The following is a 19,242-nucleotide window of genomic DNA, read 5'->3' on the forward strand; positions in this document are numbered from 1 at the left end:
CCCCTTTTAGCACAAGCGCAGTGCCCATCCAACCTGGTGAAGGACAAAGGAGCCCAGTGCTTTACCACAGAGGCTCTTGGAAAGCTATAGCCATAAAAAATAATAATTCAATGTGCAAATTGCATCTCTGTCCACTGTCAGTCACCCTGGTTAAGTGGTCATTATTTGAGCAGCTGTAAAATATAATGGATCAGATTATTATTTACAGTTTTTTAAAAATGTGAAACAGCATATAAAAAAGAAAGCAAATGGCCGATAGTGGCAGGCAGTTCAGAAAAGCTGAAGTTACTGTATAGCATAGAGTTGGCCGCTGGCCAGTCGCGTGAAATTAAGGGAACGGCACTTTACACAACTGAGCTTCTGGCGGGAGACACGCACCCACTTCACAGAAGAGTCCTCTGCAACCAAACGAGCAGATTCCAGGGCTGCACGTTCCACATGAATAAGGTCTAAATACCATAACCGATCTGTTTTATAGCAGGAACGCGCTGCATCCCGGTTAAGTTTCACAAAGAGCTGGCACCTATCCGTCCCAACACAAGCACAGACCGGGGCGGGGTGGGGGATGGCTATTTTTTTTTGTTTTTTTGGTATTTCCAAAAGTGAGGAAATGGCTCTTGACTAAAGACCAGTCTCTGTTTTTCATCAACCAAAAAAAGCCTTCCTCTTGTGTACTTCCATCTCTTTCTGAATTTAAAGATAGCAGCAAGAGAGAATGAGCTTCTACCACCGTTATTTTCATACTCGGTTGAAGCTGACCGTGATATAAAATACTTTTTATAATACCTATTTCTATTGAATTTACTACTGAATTATAAAATTATGTAAAAAGTAACATGTTTTAAAAATTTTACTGGCATAAGTGTGTGACTAACTGGAAAGGTGGCAGGCTGAGTCTAACTTGGGCACACATGGTTAATGCATTAGAATAGGACCGTGGAGCTTTTCTTATAAAAATGATTAGAAAAACGATAAGGGGAGTTAGATTTCAAATAGGAAATGACAGGCCACTTCTCCTGGGGCGTGGGGGCGCCTGAAGTGGGGCTAATCAGACAGATGGATCATGGCACCGTGCGATCCATCTGTCTGCGGGTACAATCTGATGAAATCCAGCCCCTGAACAACAGTGCAAATAACACTGCCCACCCCCTCCCCCCTTCCCAACTCTGTTACTGATCTGAAGAGTTACTAAGAAGGGGAGTTCCTGAAAATAGTCAGTCTCAGTAACAGACAGGGAGTCATAAAAGAACATATCTAGTTTTAATTATCTATATCTATAGCAGGTGGGTATCAGGTGTATAATCCTCAACAAAAACATGCATAATCCCTAATATGTCCACAATTTCAAATTTAGTTACACCTATAAGATCGACTTCGAAATAAAGCTTAATAAAGCCAAGAAGGTGAGGCATATCTTAAATGCACAATAATACTACAATGTCTTGTAAATGCAGGGACTAAACCTGGTCACTCCACATATGGTCACCGTTTTGAGTGTGTGTGAGTGAATTCAGTTCACAGCGTCCTCCGCCATCTTGACTCTTACCTTCAGTCCATCAGCACCTGGAATCCCAGGTGGACCCTGAAAAAAAGAAAAGGTTTTGGGAGAAGAATGTGTCAGGTGCACAATGTCTTAGTCACATAGTCATAGTCTTATTGTAATATGCATTGTTTTATGGGAATGTTCAAGGCATTAATTTTGGAGAAGGTACTGATGCAGCTTTATGATGTCATAATTAGGGAGGAACTACTTGTGCAGCATTATCATGACTTGGAGTTTTGGGGCTCTAATCGAGGTGGGAGGGGTTGTGTAGATTTGGGGCTGCTCTACATGCCAATGTTAGTCAATGCACAGCATTTTGGACATTTTGGACACTGGTGTTTGGCCTATCCCATTGCTATCGGTAACCCTCTCGGCTTTCACAATAAAGCAAAAAAGAGGGGGGGGGGGTGTCCCATGGGAGGCCTGAGCCCTGTCGACAGATGACAGCACAGACAGGAAGTGTCTGATTGGGTTTCTTCATAAAACACTGGTAGTCACGTGACCACCAAGCCCACATCTGCTGGCTACTGAACTCAGACTGCATACTCACTGGTGTATGTGTGTGTGTGTGTGTGATGGAGGGGGGATGGAGACATAAAGATGCAAAGAAATAGAGACAAGTGGAAGACAGATAAAGGGGGGAAATGGATGATACTGTAGACGAGATAAAGAGAGAGAGAAAATAGAGGGGCAAGAGAGATGAGATAGGGGTCAGAAGAGAGAGGGGGAGAGAGAGTCCCAGAATTCATCATAGCTTGAAGTAAGGGGTATGACCAATATGTCCAATTCTGTGTCCAACACATCCAGTCCAAGGCATACAGTGGAGGTGATGATAGAACTCAAACTGCCAGAGCTCAGTCGCGTGTGTGAGGTGGTGACAGAGCACCATCTGTACACATTGCGTACACTTCGATAGCTGGGGCCAGATCTCATGTGTGCTGCTGAAAGTCTCTGGCCTGCATTCAATCAAACAAACAGTTTGGCCTTATCCTCAATTGCCAAACCGCGTCCAGTTTGGCAAGTTTGGCCAACGCCAAACTTAACTCTCCAAACTGTGTTCATGAAAGCACAAAGCTTCTTTCGCTCTCATATTTATGCGACCGTCGATATTAAGGAACAGCGTTGATTGAATCCAGGCACGCGTGTTGAGTGATACGGGGGCAAATAAATCACTCAAGAAACCCTTTTAATGACTGAGTATGTTTTCTGTGAGCTGTCCCTTGTGAATGTGCAGTCTAACATCACGGTGAAACATGGAGAGTAAACGAGTACTAACCAGTGCAGTGTTCAGCTCGATTAGCCTGATTGTCGGTGGGTATAACGTTGGCATACTCGGGTATTCTGGAACCCACTTTAATGCCACTCAAGGCCCTCTAGTGGGTCTTGCCCCAGAGTTTGGGCACTGCAGCACTAATCTGGCTCTAGCTTACTTCAGTGCTGATGACAAACAAGCCTTATGAAACAAGACCAGGTCAAAACCTAGTATATGGCTGGACCGGCCAACCAATGGTGTGACTTCATAACTCACTCAGTCACTCAGTCACAGATATTCGCGTGTGTAGGGCTGGCCCCGCTGTTGCGGTCCAGCCAAAAACTGGGCTACAACAGTGAGACCTCTCAAGAGTGTTTACCATTTAAAACTTGAAATGTTTCGTGTCATCAAAAGCATCATTTTTTATATTTATATTACAAAGAAACAAAGCCTACAAATACAGTACCAAATACTAATTTAGCATTAGTCATTTAAAGATCATTCTTATGATATAAATAATGTGGCCTTCAAACCAATCAGCATTGTGAGTTTTTTTTGGGCAGCCAATCAAAAGTGAACGAAGTGCATATCCACACACAGTATGTCAGACCTGTGGCTCTCATGTTAAGAATGACATACTTCACATCAAAAGGAAATTAGATTATTTTCCTCTTAAAACTTTGAAAGAAATAAGCATATATTATGATCCTGTGGCTTAATGAACACTTCAGATTCAAGAAAAAGTAATTTCACAAGGATTTTAACATGATCTACTCTGCAACTTTTCTTATTCCATGAAAGAAAACAATTAAATTCTATTATTTGAAGAAAGACAGAAGCACAATAAATGAGACGACAGTATGTCTCTGTGATGTAACTCTGTCAATGCGAAATTCCTCCTGCACTTCGGCCTTGATTCAATCAACGTTTGTCCTTAACTTTGACAATTAAATGAAATTTTTTTCTTCACAATCAGTTCTGCAATCAGCAGAACTAACTCGCCAAACAGAGTTTGCAACGAAAAAGTGTATAACGCTTTTACTCAAAAGTCACTGAAAAGGACAAACGTTGATTGAACACAGGACTTAATCAAGAACTCTCAGTGGCCAGTGGCAGTACCACTCAGGAGGAACACAGCCGTACAGCTTTGATGATTTTCACTAAGAAATACGACAGAATTATTCTTATTATGCGGCAGCACACACAGACACAGAACAAGGTCCTTATAACATTACCTTGGGTCCTGGAGGTCCCTCTGGTCCCTGAAAAAGAGACACAGAGAAAAGTAATATTAGTACATTATTTTAGTCTATTTCTTCAGCCAGTTCATTAATAAGAGAATGACTTGCTCTGCCCAACAGTCTCGGCTTCATGTAGCAAAACGCAATCCCTGTAAAGATGTTTGGGCTGGAAGCAGAGTCATAATGCTTTCTTTGTTTTATGTGGAGAAAAAGAAACATAAAGAAAGGAACTTTTGGGATACAAGGGAAAAAAAAATACATTGAGCCCAGATTCATCATTTTACACAGTACGGTTCCTGCCCCATCAGCCAAATCTCAAATAGACGCTTTGATGAGGTCAGAAGAGAGGAGGGAGGATTTGTGCTAAAAATATTTTAAATGTTCAGCTCCCTGGTTTTTCCATACCTGGCATCATGTTGTTGTACTGTAGCAGGACACGTGCTGAACCACATTCCTGAGATTAACACTGATGTTCTCCGCTGCTCTACGTTACTCTGGATAACAGTGGCAGTCTCCACTGCTGTATTTTACTCTGGGTAAGAGTGTCAGTCTCCACTGCTGTATTTTACTCTAGGTATGAGTGTCAGTCTCCACTGCTGTATTTTACTCTGGGTAAGAGTGTCAGTCTCCACTGCTGTATTTTACTCTGGGTAAGAGTGTCAGTCTCCACTGCTGTATTTTACTCTGGGTAACAGTGGCAGTCTCCACTGCTGTATTTTACTCTAGGTAAGAGTGTCAGTCTCCACTGCTGTACATTACTCTGGATAACAGTGTCAGTCTCCACTACTGTACATTACTCTGGATAACAGTGGCAGTCTCCACTGCTGTATTTTACTCTGGATAACAGTGTCAGTCTCCACTGCTGTATTTTACTCTGGGTAAGAGTGTCAGTCTCCACTGCTGTACGTTACTCTGGATAACAGTGTCAGTCTCCACTGCTGTATTTTACTCTAGGTAAGAGTGTCAGTCTCCACTGCTGTATTTTACTCTAGGTAAGAGTGTCAGTCTCCACTGCTGTATTTTACTCTGGATAACAGTGTCAGTCTCCACTGCTGTATTTTACTCTGGATAACAGTGTCAGTCTCCACTGCTGTATGTTACTCTGGGTAACAGTGTCAGTCTCCACTGCTGTATTTTACTCTAGGTAAGAGTGTCAGTCTCCACTGCTGTATTTTACTCTGGGTAAGAGTGTCAGTCTCCACTGCTGTATTTTACTCTGGGTAAGAGTGTCAGTCTCCACTGCTGTATTTTACTCTGGGTAAGAGTGTCAGTCTCCACTGCTGTATTTTACTCTGGGTAAGAGTGTCAGTCTCCACTACTGTACATTACTCTAAGTAAGAGTGTCAGTCTCCACTACTGTACGTTACTCTGGATAAGAGTGTCAGTCTCCACTACTGTACATTACTCTGGATAACAGTGCCAGTCTCCACTACTGTACAAAACTCTGGTTAAGAGTGTCAGTCTACAAGACTGTATGTTACTCTGGGTAAGAGTGTCAGTCTCCACTGCTGTATTTTACTCTGGGTAAGAGTGTCAGTCTCCACTACTGTACATTACTCTAAGTAAGAGTGTCAGTCTCCACTACTGTACGTTACTCTGGATAAGAGTGTCAGTCTCCACTACTGTACATTACTCTGGATAACAGTGCCAGTCTCCACTACTGTACAAAACTCTGGGTAAGAGTGTTAGTCTCCACTGCTGTATTTTACTCTGGGTAAGAGTGTCTGTGGAATGACTGTAGTGTAATGTAATGAATTGGGAGAGGGTGGAATAAGGCTTAAGAGTCCAAAGAAACCAAGACAACCGAAGCTCTACCACTGCCTGCTGTGCTGAAAGAACAGACTGTGCTGTATCCATCCCAAGCCCCTGTGGCTCAGCCAGGGCCTAGTATGTGAGCCAGGGCCCTATATGTGCTGAAAGGCTAGGTGAAGATCCGCACCAATCCCCCGTTACAGCTGTGGCGGTCAATCCCATCATGCACTGGGGCATGCGGTAACGGGGAACTAGATCGGCCCAGAAATCTGCACCAAGGATAAAACCAGTTTGAGCCTGCTTTGGAATGTGTAGCACAGGAAAATCTCAAGCAACGCCCCCCCTCCCCACTCCACCCCCTGCAAACCGAGGGCCACTCATCTATAGACAAATCCATTAGTGGGCTGAGTGGGGCCCTCCAAACCAATCCCAGCCTCCATTACCCCTGTAAGAAACCAGCGTGGGATGGGATGCCAGGATGGCGGGGGCAGCACTTCTTCACATGCTTGCTGTTTATCTGCTGAAATTCTTGGTACAGCCTCCACTCTCTCTGTCTCTCCAGCTCTCTCTATCCCCCACCCCTCCTGCACTAGTTGATGCGGATGGAGCTGACACGTCAGCCTGACTGAAACAGAGCAGAACCCGTCCTCTTAGATCACCGGGTCTTCGCTTGCTCGGTTTAAGTGATCGAGTGCTTCTGTGTTTGCGTGCAGTGATTAATTATCTGAAGAGCAGGCGCAAGGACAAACAGGCTCTGTTTACCCTGAGTGGCCCACATACAGCAGCTCAGCTCCATCACTGAGGGACGGCCTTAACTGCAAAACCTCACACTGAGCGGGACATCAGGGGCAAGGAATCACTTAACGTTCTTTTGATTACACTAATGTTATTACATACTTTCCCTGACTTCATGAAGACACACTGAAATTAATGAAAAAACTGCAACGTTACCACGGTCAAACATTAGCTCCCAGATCCAACATGGAGTTTGTTTCCTATTCTGGGGATTAGAGACATCTTTGCTTGGGAGGTAGGGTAAGAGCACCCAGTCCATTTCGCAGAGATAATTTCATTGGCTCAGAGATGAATGTGTGCCCTGTGATTGGCTGTGCAGCCTCAGAGGTGATGTAAAATTTGCACTGTAACTGGATGATAAAGGTATCTGGGAGGCTAATATTCAGAGTAGTGTAGCAGTGCTGGTCATTTCTAATAGTCTCATCCCTCTCTCAATCATAAACACATTAATATTTAATTTGTGGTAAAATATGAAGGCATCCACTGAATTTCCAGTGCATTGAGAGCACGTGCTGTTGAACTAAAAAAAAAAAAAAACATTGCCTGGCGAAAATGGAAAATAAAATTGTTACTGATACTTTTTCCCCCTATCTGAAGATGTGCCATCTGCAGGGTTTCTGGAAGAACAATTACCAGGTTTTCTGAGGTTAATACCTTTTACGTAACCCACCACTTAAATGTAGCCGATTTTCAAATATGGTAGCCCATTTTCAAACATCAAAATAATGCACTTTGCAATGTGATTTCTTGGTAAATGGTAAATTGGTAAATGGACTGCATTTATATAACGCTTTTATATATCTATCTATCTATCTATATATATCCAAAGCGCTTTACAATTGATACCTCTCATTCACCCATTCACACACATACTCACACGCCAATGACGAAAGGCTGCCATGCAAGGTTCCAATCAGCTCGTTGGGAGCAATTAGAGGTGTCTTGCGCAGGGACACTTCGACCGGCAACCCTCCGACTGCCAGACAACCACTCTTACCTCCTGAGCTAACATCATTGGGTTAACACATTTTCTTACTATAGCCTGACTGGCACAAGTGTGCTGGCTGTCCGAGAGAACTTTCATATCTCAAAATATACTGCATCTGGGAATATTATCACAAACAATTGAGCGAGTTCTGTTCTTACAAACTTCCACAAAGCAAGTGCATGAATACTGTACCCAGCATGGTGTGTGCACATAGTGTAGTGTTAAATCTGAACTGTGTGAATGTCTTTTAAAAAGTCCTCTGTTTATAGGACTTCACCCCCCCCCCCCAAGTAAGGCTGTCTTATGATCCACTTCATCTACTCCAGTCAGAGCACCCTGACCCAAACGTTTGGAATGACCGAGCTAGAGGAAGTCTATGCTGAATCATTACTCCATGTTCTGGCCCGAGGAGAGCAATTCATCAAAGCTTTACAAGACAGGCGTCTGTCCAAGTGGAGGAGTTTCCCACAAGCACACAAACCAAGAAATGTCTTCCCTCCTCATATAATTTAGCATCTTCCCTGTGTCAATATGAAATTACAGGTGGATACGTTTTTGTTCATATTTCCCAGTGAAACATGCTTTACTTACATTACAACAGCTTAGTTACTCGTCAGTGACTGGTATAAAAAAAGCTGTACATTGCACACAAATGCGATGGTGGCAATCTCCTCTTCCATCTCTGCTTCCCGAGTTTGGCTTACAAGCAATCGGGAAACAACCAAGAACATGTTGAATGTGAGGTCACTCAACAAATGAACGATACATTAATATGGATGCATGCATATATTTTGCTGGGTGCTTTTGGGTGATGGCCTGTCTGTGAGGTCTGGGGATTTTGCCAGAGGCCGGGAGGGTGGGGGTGGGGGTGGAGCCCTGTGTTTCCCCATGTATCCAGCTAAATGACAGCACAATGGATTACCTGGAATAGCATGAATGGACCACTCCACATTTTCCCAAAATTCCCAAGCCCCCCCGCTCAAAAAAAGGAAACTATGTGGTTTGGGTTGCCTACCATTTAGAAGCAATTTACAAAATTGCATTTACTGTAGGTGCAAGGCAAACCATGCATTTGGATCTGATAAATTGCTAAGTTGTAAACAGTAAATTGTAAAACTAAACCCTACCACCCAGTAAAGCCATGGCAGTGATAACTCAGATTCCTGTAAACGCTTTCTCCTCATCTTGCTTGAGAGTGAGGGGAGAGCCTCTGCCTTAATGAGAGCCACATGTTTGGACGGCTCCGATTCTTCTCTTCTCTCCTCCTGACAATAGCGTCTAGATCAAAAAGCCCAAAATGCTCCGCTCTGCGAAAGCAGGGGCCCGGCACTCTGGATGGCGTCCTAAAGAAGCAGGATCATCGCGCGTCTGCAGCTCCTCTCCAGAAACGCAGTTACCCACGGCGACGCTCACTGCTTCAGAGGCTTCTCTGAAACTCCACAGAACTCAGCCATCCTCTCGCAAAACACATTTGATGAGAAGGAAGCTGAAAGTCTGGGCTCAAAAGACACGGGGCGGGGGACAGCACCGGACCATGCAACACTGGGCTGAGAAGGTGGCTTGGCACTCTTTCAGGAGAGTGAATAATCACTCACCTTAATGGGCCAGGCCCCCCAAGTCAGGCAATGACATTCTACCTTGTGAAAAGTACATTAGTGTCACAGTCTGTACGAGGCCCTGAAACATTAAGCCCTTCGTTCAGGGCAGAGAGATCAGCCTTGACATTTCTGCAGTGTGCTCAGTGGATATTCAGCCCATGTCTCCGGGAGAATTCTCATTTCTCTCTCGACATATTTGTTAGCTGGTGGTATGACTCTGCAATGCTTCACCATGGAGGTAAGACAAGGTTAATTTACAGAGGAATAAGGAGTTTGAGATGAGAATTCTCAAAGGTTTGAGTGGAGTTTGTGTGTGTCTGTGTGTCTGCGTATGTGTGTGTGTGTGTGTGTGTGTGTGTGTGTGTGTGTGCGTGTGCATAATAGGGTATATATGCATTCCAATACAAACTCTACTAGTAAGTGGCAGCGACAGACTGGAAAAGTCATTTACACTTGATAATTTCATTCATAATCCCATATAAACCTCACAAATACTCTAAACTCTCCACAAAATTACTGAGAGATGGTACTTTAATTGCATAAAGTGCAAACAAGTAGGCTCCTTTGGTTACAGTATGGCTAAGAAAGTCAGATGAAGTTTAAGAGACCTTGGGGCGGGGGGAGTCTGATATTCTGCTTTTTGCGTAACGTTACAATTTTATTTGAAATCCAAGACACCTTCTGTCATTGAGAGACACTGGACAAAGCGTCCATATCCCATCTCAAACGCGTGGAGCCTGATCTGCCCCCTGCTGGGACTGCGGTGCGATTACAGTTTCACAGTGTTGGCACCAGTTAAGACCAAAGCATTCCGTGCATTTTTATAAGGGGTTTTTTCATTAAATGGCTTATATACTAAACGCCAAAAGCAGCATTCAATCAGCGCTAACAGGAAGCGGCTTGCTCCAGTAATGGGTTTCACGTGCAAAAATAAATATTTTTAACTGCGTTTCATAAGATTTGGCTGTTTGCGAGTCCAGCCTGAGCAGAGCCTGAACTCCCACTTGGGCCTGGAACCAGATCTTTCCTCAGGATAATAATTTCATATTTAATGTATGTCCCAGTGTTTTGAATACAAACGACAGCTGTCTAGATTCAAAGCCATTTGATTTATATCAGAAAAATGACTATGAACAACTGACAAACAGGAAATGGCAAAGATTGATTATTGAGGAACAGCAAAAGGTCGGCCACACAGACCAATGGATTACCAACTGCAACAATATGGCCAAGCAGAGAAAGTCATTTACCCATTCCCCTGACATGCGGTACTGCTATAACTAAGCAACAAACCCATCTCTTCAGCCTTTGATTTTCCCAGATGGGAAGGTTCTGATTACTGTGGTTTTATAACGTAAAGTAAAAACAGTAAAATTTCACGATCTTTCCTTGTTCATGATCACAACAACAAGAAAACATGGCCCAGAATCTTTTTTTAAATGCAACTAGAGTCACTGTGTTGATGCCAGAAACTTACAGAATACAGGGCAGGGGTGTTGGGGGTGAAAAGCTGAACAACACACATCACATAAAAAACCATAGAACCAAGACTAAAATGAGAATCTGCCCAGCAAATATTTTCTCTGTTCTATAGAGAGTGAGCAGTGTAGCATAATTCTTTGGGAACAGGGTGTGCATCTCAAGTGTTGCAGGTTCAAATTCCAGGTAGGGAACTGCCATTGTACCATTCAGCAAGGCACTGAATTCTTGAAGTATAAACACTGCGTGTGAAAGCAGTACGTAGAGCTAACATTGAATGCAAATGCAAAAAAGTCAGCAGTGTAGTTCTCTCTGGATAAGAGCACTTGCTAAATGCCTAGATGTTAACAGATATCCAGCATACCGGGTATGACTGAAAAGCAGCTGGGGATGTGCCAAGTAGGAAAGAGTAAAGTACTTACCATCAGCCCCATTTCGCCCGGGTTCCCTGGCTCTCCCTGTAACGGTGACAGATGGTGCGTTACAACATGACACGGCCTGTTCGCACACTACAGTCAGGGACAGAGGAGAGCTGCTTAATGGGTCTATATGTCACTGCAAGGCCCCCAGAGTAACCTACGTTATGCCAGCCTACTCGGAGAAAAAACAGAGAGGAGCTCCATCAATCACAGGGCATTTTGTTAAAAAATCAACAGAACAACATTAACAGTGATTGCTGTATACTTTCCTGTGAACTTCCTGGTAATTCCCACAGGGCTCCCTTAAGTATCGCCAGTGTACACCAATCACAGACAGCATTGTTCTATTGATTGATAACAACGTACTCTGTGACTGGTGGGGCTCACTGTTTATTTTCTGAGTAAGGCAACATGCCCATCTCACCCCAATGTTGTTATCCCTGACTCAGTCCAACATCCCTGACATGGCTTAACCTCCTGCTGTTTGTATGGTGCTATTTTGAGGATTACTTCACTCTGAGAAGGTGCTTCACTTAATCTGTGCTCAGATTCCAGTCTCCACATAAAATTGCCCAAATACCTGTTTAATAACATGGTAACAACAGTAGCAGTAACAGTGTAATTACCATATAAGTAGGCACTATTATCTCGAACCTACAACTACAAAACATGTTTGCGAACACACTTCAGAAGTTGATTTCTGCCGCTGTCGGATTTCAATCCCTCGCTAATTTAATCGATAATTATTTTTCTTTATTCACTCTCCATTCATAATTTACAATGTTTATGCACACTGTAGTGACACCATACTTACCTACTGTGGTAAGACAGTATTTACAGTTAGCATAAATGTTCATTTCAAAGTGGGACAGATTTCAGAAGCACGCAGGCACACACACACACACACACATATGTGCAGACATACACTCAGAAATTATTTTCTTTCTCTCTCGCAGTAATGGCTTTCCATCTGACATGAAAAAAATCATAAGTTTCATAAGATCCGCGTTTCCATCACTTGAAAGCAGCACGGGTGTTCCGGAAGGATCCGATTTAAACAAAAAAGCAATCACATTTGGTCAAAACGGGAATGACTAATTTGTTAGTTTCTGGGCAGTTGGACAAAGAACAGGCTGAGAGATACAGTGAAAAATTGCTTTGTGTAAATCAGCGAGCGACTATGTGAGATTGATTCAAAATAGGACGTCTAGCACTCACGTCTGGAGTTCAACAGGGACAAAAGTGTGCTTGAAATCCGCTTTGATTTTGAAATGAACAACCGGGAGAGCCAAAACTGGTAATGATCAGAACTTGGAGCAAAACGCACAAACAGCGCTTAATACGTTTTACGCTATCTTGGCTTACGTTTGCCAGAGGAATAAAGCAAAAACATGAAAATGGGTTTGGGGGGCTGGTGCAAGTTTATGACAGTAAATAACATTATCCAGTCCAGATTGTACATACATTAACACGCCACCCCATCCTTATAGCCTTGCACACATGGAAGATGTTATGTTTTTCGTTTTTTTGGAGAGTGGAAATAAAGTAAATATAAACTGGTATTAAGCAAGTGATACTAAGAAACAAGGGGGGCATTTTTAAAGATAAGGGGTCATTAGTCACAGGACTTATTGAGCTGGTTTTAATATATAGAGATAAGGAAAGGAGGATGAGGATGGTACTCACCGGAAGTCCTGGGACTCCTCTGGGACCGTCTTTACCTGTGTCACCTGGGGGCCCTCGAGGTCCGGGGGGGCCTGGGGGCCCCGGGGGACCAGCCTGTCCCTGATCTCCCTGCACGACAGGGGCAGGAGGAAAGAAATGAGTACAAGATACGTAGATATTGCAGAAAGTCTGGAAGAGTACTAATATCAGAGGAAAAGAGATAAGCCTTTTATTGGTCATTTTAAGATCAGGCACTTCTGTACAGAATGGAGACTGTTCTACTGAAAGTCTGCGTGGTGTCCCTTCACCGGGATAATACGGAATACACTGTTTTTCTTGTGTGTGTGTGTGTGTGTGTGTGTGTGTGTGTGTGTATGCGTGTGTAGGTGTGTGTGTGTGTGTGTGTGTGTGTGTGTGTGTGTGGGTGAAAATATAGGTTAAAACGGTAATTCAATCAGTCAGTCAATATTCCTATGGCTCAAACTATGTTTAACTTTTTGATTAAATAATTCATAGGTCATATGGTGTGAGATCACTTATGATGGACATAACTTCCCATTTGTATTTAAAAATCAGTTTAAATTTTAGCATTGATGCAGTGGCAAAACCTGTTTTAAACATATTGGAAAAACCACAAAGACAAAGCTTACAAAGATTGTGAGGGTGGCAGATTGAATGTGCTATTTTCAATTAAGTTTATTATTTTTTAAGGTTTCACTCTCTCAGACACTGAGACTTAAAGTCAGAACTAGCAGTGTAATACAATTAAGAAACATAAGAACAGGAAGAAATATTAATTTGTATAATAATAATCATATCATAAATATAATAAATATAATGTATAATACTTATGAAATTATATATTTTAAAATCATTATGGTCGTGCCTCAGAAATAGAGAGAGACCATGCACTTGATCCACTTAACAAAAAAATAAAAATAAAAAAACTAACAAAAAAAGAACAAACAAACAGGCAAAGTTTTACATGCTCTCAAGACTTCACCAGTGTAAACTGCTATGATAAGTGCATTTAAAAAGGGCTACAAAACAAAGCAAAGCTTTATTCTATTTTCGACATGGTCCCTGGTGACTGAACCTACTGAACTAGTTGTACCAAGGAACATGTGCTTGTGATGCAGTGTGTGGATACCCTACAGTAGCAGGTGAAAGGAGGGAGGGAGGAGTGAGGGATGGGAGGCAGAGAAAAAAGAGAAGTGGTAGGCACTACCTTAATGAGCCGGCGTCTAATAAGCTGCTGATCAGCGGAAAGAAAGCCGTGATTGATCTTAGGGAAGACCATCTGAGCAGGCGCAGTAGAGTTCAGAGGTCAGTGGGACAGGTGAAGGTCGGAGAAGGAGATAGCCGAAGAAGATAGCCGAGGTCCCCGAATAAAAGACGACGCAGGAGAAGAGATAAAAAAGGAGGGAGGGGAAAAAGAATAAACAGATTAGGAATGTGACAGGGAAAAAAAAATTCCAGTTCAGTGCCTTCGCCGCTGGGAGAGATCAGCCCGTTTCCATGACGGAAGCACTGGGCAAAGAGTCTGGACCTCATTTTGGAGTGCAAGCCCTGTAACTGTCACCTCCTGGGGAAGCAGTAGAAGTGTGGGTGGGGGGGGGGGGGGTAGCCTCAGGATGTCACAGACAGCTTGCAAACCAAAGAAGGACCATAGAAATAACTACAGCGAAGGCGCTGTACATAACAGAGCTTAGTGCCAAGCCAGACCTGTGGAGATGCACACGCTGAAAATATCTTTGGAGAAGAGGACCTGAACCATCAGAACCCTTTCACCCTTCCACCAAACCCACCTCCTATTTCAATGTCTTTCAATTATGTCTTTCCAATATACTGTATAAAAGAAAATTTCACAACCTGGAAGAGTGAGGAGGATTTTGTCTGCCTCAGCCAGAGGATTGTTTCCCAGGACACACATTTACATTTTGACCAATTAGCAGCCACGTTGGAAAAAGTGATTTGTGGCAAAGTGCCGATCTCCATGTAACTTTTATCATTCAGTATTTCAACTCTCCAGTTCTTTTCCATTGTTTATTTTCTGTGCTGGCAATCTCTGGCCAGACCCTGCTTCAGTTTGAAAACGCTGTTTTCAATAATCTACCCCTCACTATTCGATGCCTGGCCATTTAAATCTCTAATGGGGGAAATAAACTGTTCCCCACGGGCTGAGAAACTGGCCATACCCTGACCACGCTTCACAACGATTGGCAATTGATCTTTTGTTTTTACCTTTTGACCAGGTAGGTTAAACAATACTCGATCGAATCTGACCAGGACACCAGGGTTAACTCTCCCTACTCTTTTGAAAAGCGCCATGGGAACTTAAATGACCACAGTGAGTCTGGACCAGTTAAATTCCCTGCATGGATGCAAGGATGGAACCTCCTACAAGCACATCGTCCCCATCATAGTGAATGAGTGGGGCTCTGTGCTCCAAGTGGTGATCCTGAACGGGGTGAATGGCCTGTTTCTCATCATCATGCAACTGTATGTTCTTAATATTAGTCATGATCGAATCTGGCTGAGGTTCATGTTGCAGTCAATTGCTGGTGTCAAAAATGTAGATATGCTCTCCGTAACAGTGCATCCTCATTTAAACCTTATTTTGGTGGGAGCTGGGGTGGGTGTGTGTTGGGGGGGGGTGGTGGTGTTTAGGCCCCCTTTTGGACACCGTTCTCAGCGCTTGCGTGACCTCCCCAGGCCTGACCTAGCACGTCTAGGCCGCCGCCACAAACCTTGACGGTCAGGATCTGATTGCTGTGCAAAGCCGCCAGAGAAGGGAGGCCAGGTAACCCCTAGGAGGGGGGGACACACAGCACAGGTACACAACACAGGCGCAACGCAGGGCATGCAGACAAAGCACAGGCACAATGCAAAAACAGCAACAAAAAAACAAGCAAAACAACAACAAAAATACAATTAAGACAGCAACATCTCATGAGAGCTCTGCATTTTTTTTCCAGCTCCACAATTAGCTTTACATGCATTGATAAAAACAAGTAATGTGAACAGATTATTTCATTTAGAAGCCTTACTGGTGGTGATCGCAGCCAAACCAGCTGCAAGCAATTACAGCAGCTCGCTATTTATGACAGGTGGGTCAAAGCTTTTCGATTTAATCTGATCAAACATTCCCATGTCAGTGTTTAAAAATGAATTATGAATGGAAAAAACTCCTTCTGTAAATTTTTGATGATTACACACAAACATTTATGTCTAAGAAATTAAGCTGTAGCAATAACCATGACAGGTATACTTTCGTCTTGTTCCAAATGCTTGTCAATGCGAGAAAAAATATGCTTCTGAAAAAAGTAGCAGGCCAATGTGTTATTGTCAATGGCCTTTTAGCAATTTTCCATTGAATTGTGGAGACACTCACCATGAAGGGACATCAAAGACATGCAATCACTTAATTAACTGTCATCGATTAACTTCTAATTAAACTTCTTCTAATGAACTGCTTCCAATTAAAGGCTTCTTTTTTTATTTGTGAGCATTTCTAGGACAAATGAAAATGTTTCTGCTATCCAGCTTCTCTGGTCGGTAGCCAAAAATGTAAAACAATTATACACACACGATTCAAAAAAGCACATTCATGCTACAGCCTGGCAGTATTGAGTTCAAAAAGCATTTGGGACAGCGTTCCTCTGGATTACCATTCTTGACCATCGTCGTGGAAACAGACATGCACAATGCACATTTACACAAGGCTTATTCAACTACAACTGAATGATCACTCTACTTAGCAGACACATGTTCTCTGAAAAACTTTCAAAATGTGTACAGATAGGGTGCATGATTTGTGTTTGCTGAAATTTTCGTTAGCTGAACAGCAAGGAAGGTTGCTACATGTGAGTGAGTGCTTTTGTGTGTGCGTGCTTAAATAACAAACAACACATTTTTACTTCCCTGGTAAAAAATGATGGGATGTAGTCTTAAAGAAGAAAAACCACACAGAGTTGGCTTAGAAAGCTTTCTCTATTAAATTCTCTGAATCTCCACTTTGTACAGTGTCTCCACCTTGTATTTTCTTTCTTTTTCTCTCTCACTCTTTCCCCGCAATCCCCACCTGACAATAAAAAATACACACACATGCAGACACAAAAGCACTCACTCACTCACCCACCAACCCACTCACACACTCAACTACCCACCCACCCACTCACTCACCCACCCACCCGCTCACTCACCCACCCACCCACTCACTCACACACTCAACTACCCACCCACCCACTCACTCACCCACCCACCCACTCACTCACTCACCCATTCACACACTCACTCTCCCATCCACCCAGTCACTCACTCACTCACTCACCCACCCACCCACCAACTGGCTCACTTACTCACCCATTCACACACTCACTCACTCACCCACCAAACCACTCACTCACTCACCCACCCACCCACTTACTCACCACTCACTCACCCACCCACCCTCACTCACCCACCCACCGCTCACTCACTCACCCACCCACCCGCTCACTCACTCACCCATTCACACACTCACTCTCCCATCCATCCACCACCGCTCACACACTCACCACCCCCACTCCACACTCAACTACCACCACCTCACTCACCCACCCACCGCTCACCACTCACCATTCACCTCCTCTCCATCCACCCACCCACCCACCCGCTCACTCACCCACCCACCAACTGGCTCACTTACTCACCCATTCACACACTCACTCACTCACCACAACCACTCCTCACTCACCACCACCACTCACTCATCACTCAACCACCACCTCATCCACCCACCCACTCACTCACTCAATCACTCACTCATTCATACACTCACTCACCCACCCACCCTCTCACTCACTCAATCACTCACTCATTCATACACTCACTCACTCACTCATTGGCTAAACAAGTTTAATCTGACAGGAGGACATACAGTGCACTAAGTAGGGGGATTGGTTTTGGGTCGAATGCAAAAAGATAAGACTAACTGGGATAATAACATGATTTTTTTGTGACAACACAAACATCTTTTTATAAATCAAATGGAAATTTGATAAATAAAACTACAATTAATATACTGATTGATGGCAATGGCAGTTGTAATTGGGTAAATTGCATGATGGGAAAGCATATCCTCACATGGAGGCTAAAGTAACAGTAGGGGCCTCTGCCCTCTAAACCAACGGCTAAATTACAAAGGGCTCTTAAGCCAAAGGAGGACCTGCATTTTATTTGGTCTTAAAAACAAAAAGACGACTCATTACTACAGTTTCAAAAGGATGGAATTTGCAGCAGAACATTCCGTTGAACAATGAGCTTCTCCCTTCCCGTTCTGTGAAACTCAGAGGAACCTGAAGGCCTCTCACTCCTGCCTTCCATTTATGATCACCTGCTATTGTTGTGGAACAGACTGCTGTGTTTAAAATCTCGAACTCTAGGTAGGGAATAAATCTCAGTGGTATAACCTGCAGAGTCAATCTGAACACGACTCACTGCTACACATTTTTACGTGATAATTTACGGTCCGACATTTCTCTACATGTACGCTTTATGTATATGAATCATATAACCTGAATGTGAAATTTACACAGTGTGACGAGAGAATGAGGAGATGAATCTTTTATACCCGAAGCGTTCAGGCGGTTCCCTGTGGCGTTCAGGGCTTCCGGGCCGACGATGTGCCCATGTGGGACTCATTACGCACGCTGCAATCCAAGCGGCCGACCCCGCCGAAACATTTCTCCTCAACACGCCACGCTTCCTCCTCCCAAACAAATACCTCACAGGACAGAAGACCGATCTCAATCCTGAGCGAAAAGTGTGCAGCATTAGGATATTTTCTAATTATGCAGAATAGTTTATGAAGAATAGAAAAGTTTCATTTATATTCATATTAAAAGTTTACAGGTTTACATGATACATCGTACATGTTTCGGCCGTTCAGTAATCCTGTGTTTGTCTCTTTAAGAGACCAGTAATGTTTTATGGTTCATTTTGTTAGCTAGTGGCTATAAGCATTACCCTAGGCTGTATCAGGGGAGTCAGACAGATGCTAGATCCCCTCATATCTTTATGAATTTACACCAAGTTTCTCATGTGAAATTTAGTGGAATAACCGTTCATGTTGAATGTCCAAACTGAAACCCTCAGGGTGAACAATTATTTGTTAATTCTTACTAATTAAGAGGAGACTTTTGTTATACACATCAACCAATGCAAGTAATGCTGGCCTTATACTAGACGACTTCTAGACAACTAAAGTCTGGCACACTCTCACATTTAATAAGAATCTGTCCTAAATCATGGGTTTTTAGTCTTAGAGGTGCTCACATCTTAATCTACTGCAAAGACTGAATCATGCAACTTCACACGTTATAAGACTCCAACAGGATTATTTTGGAAATTTTTTATCTTAGCCCTTCTCCAGGGTGCTGATGTCAGACAAAGACTGCATGCCTGTTGGCTGTGGGCAGTGCAGGATTATAAATGGCATCGTTGACCATCACAAACCCTTTGAGCCAA

The 19,242-nt window shown here is 43.3% G+C and overlaps 1 protein-coding gene across 1 annotated transcript in view; it reads right to left on the bottom strand.

Moving 5' to 3' along the window:
* LOC135259488 (collagen alpha-1(XXV) chain) overlaps window positions 1–19,242 on the bottom strand; it is a 200,417-nt gene that overhangs the window by 47,210 nt on the left and 133,965 nt on the right. The window contains exons 7-11 of the mRNA XM_064343959.1: window positions 13,961–14,032; window positions 12,754–12,861; window positions 11,071–11,106; window positions 4,031–4,057; window positions 1,547–1,582 (exon numbers count right to left, since the gene is read on the bottom strand). Of these exons, the coding sequence (XP_064200029.1) occupies window positions 1,547–1,582; window positions 4,031–4,057; window positions 11,071–11,106; window positions 12,754–12,861; window positions 13,961–14,032 (279 nt within the window). The remainder of the gene's footprint in view (window positions 1–1,546; window positions 1,583–4,030; window positions 4,058–11,070; window positions 11,107–12,753; window positions 12,862–13,960; window positions 14,033–19,242) is intronic.

Source organism: Anguilla rostrata, chromosome 7 (genome assembly GCF_018555375.3).
Source record: "Anguilla rostrata isolate EN2019 chromosome 7, ASM1855537v3, whole genome shotgun sequence".
Classification (NCBI taxonomy): domain Eukaryota; kingdom Metazoa; phylum Chordata; class Actinopteri; order Anguilliformes; family Anguillidae; genus Anguilla; species Anguilla rostrata.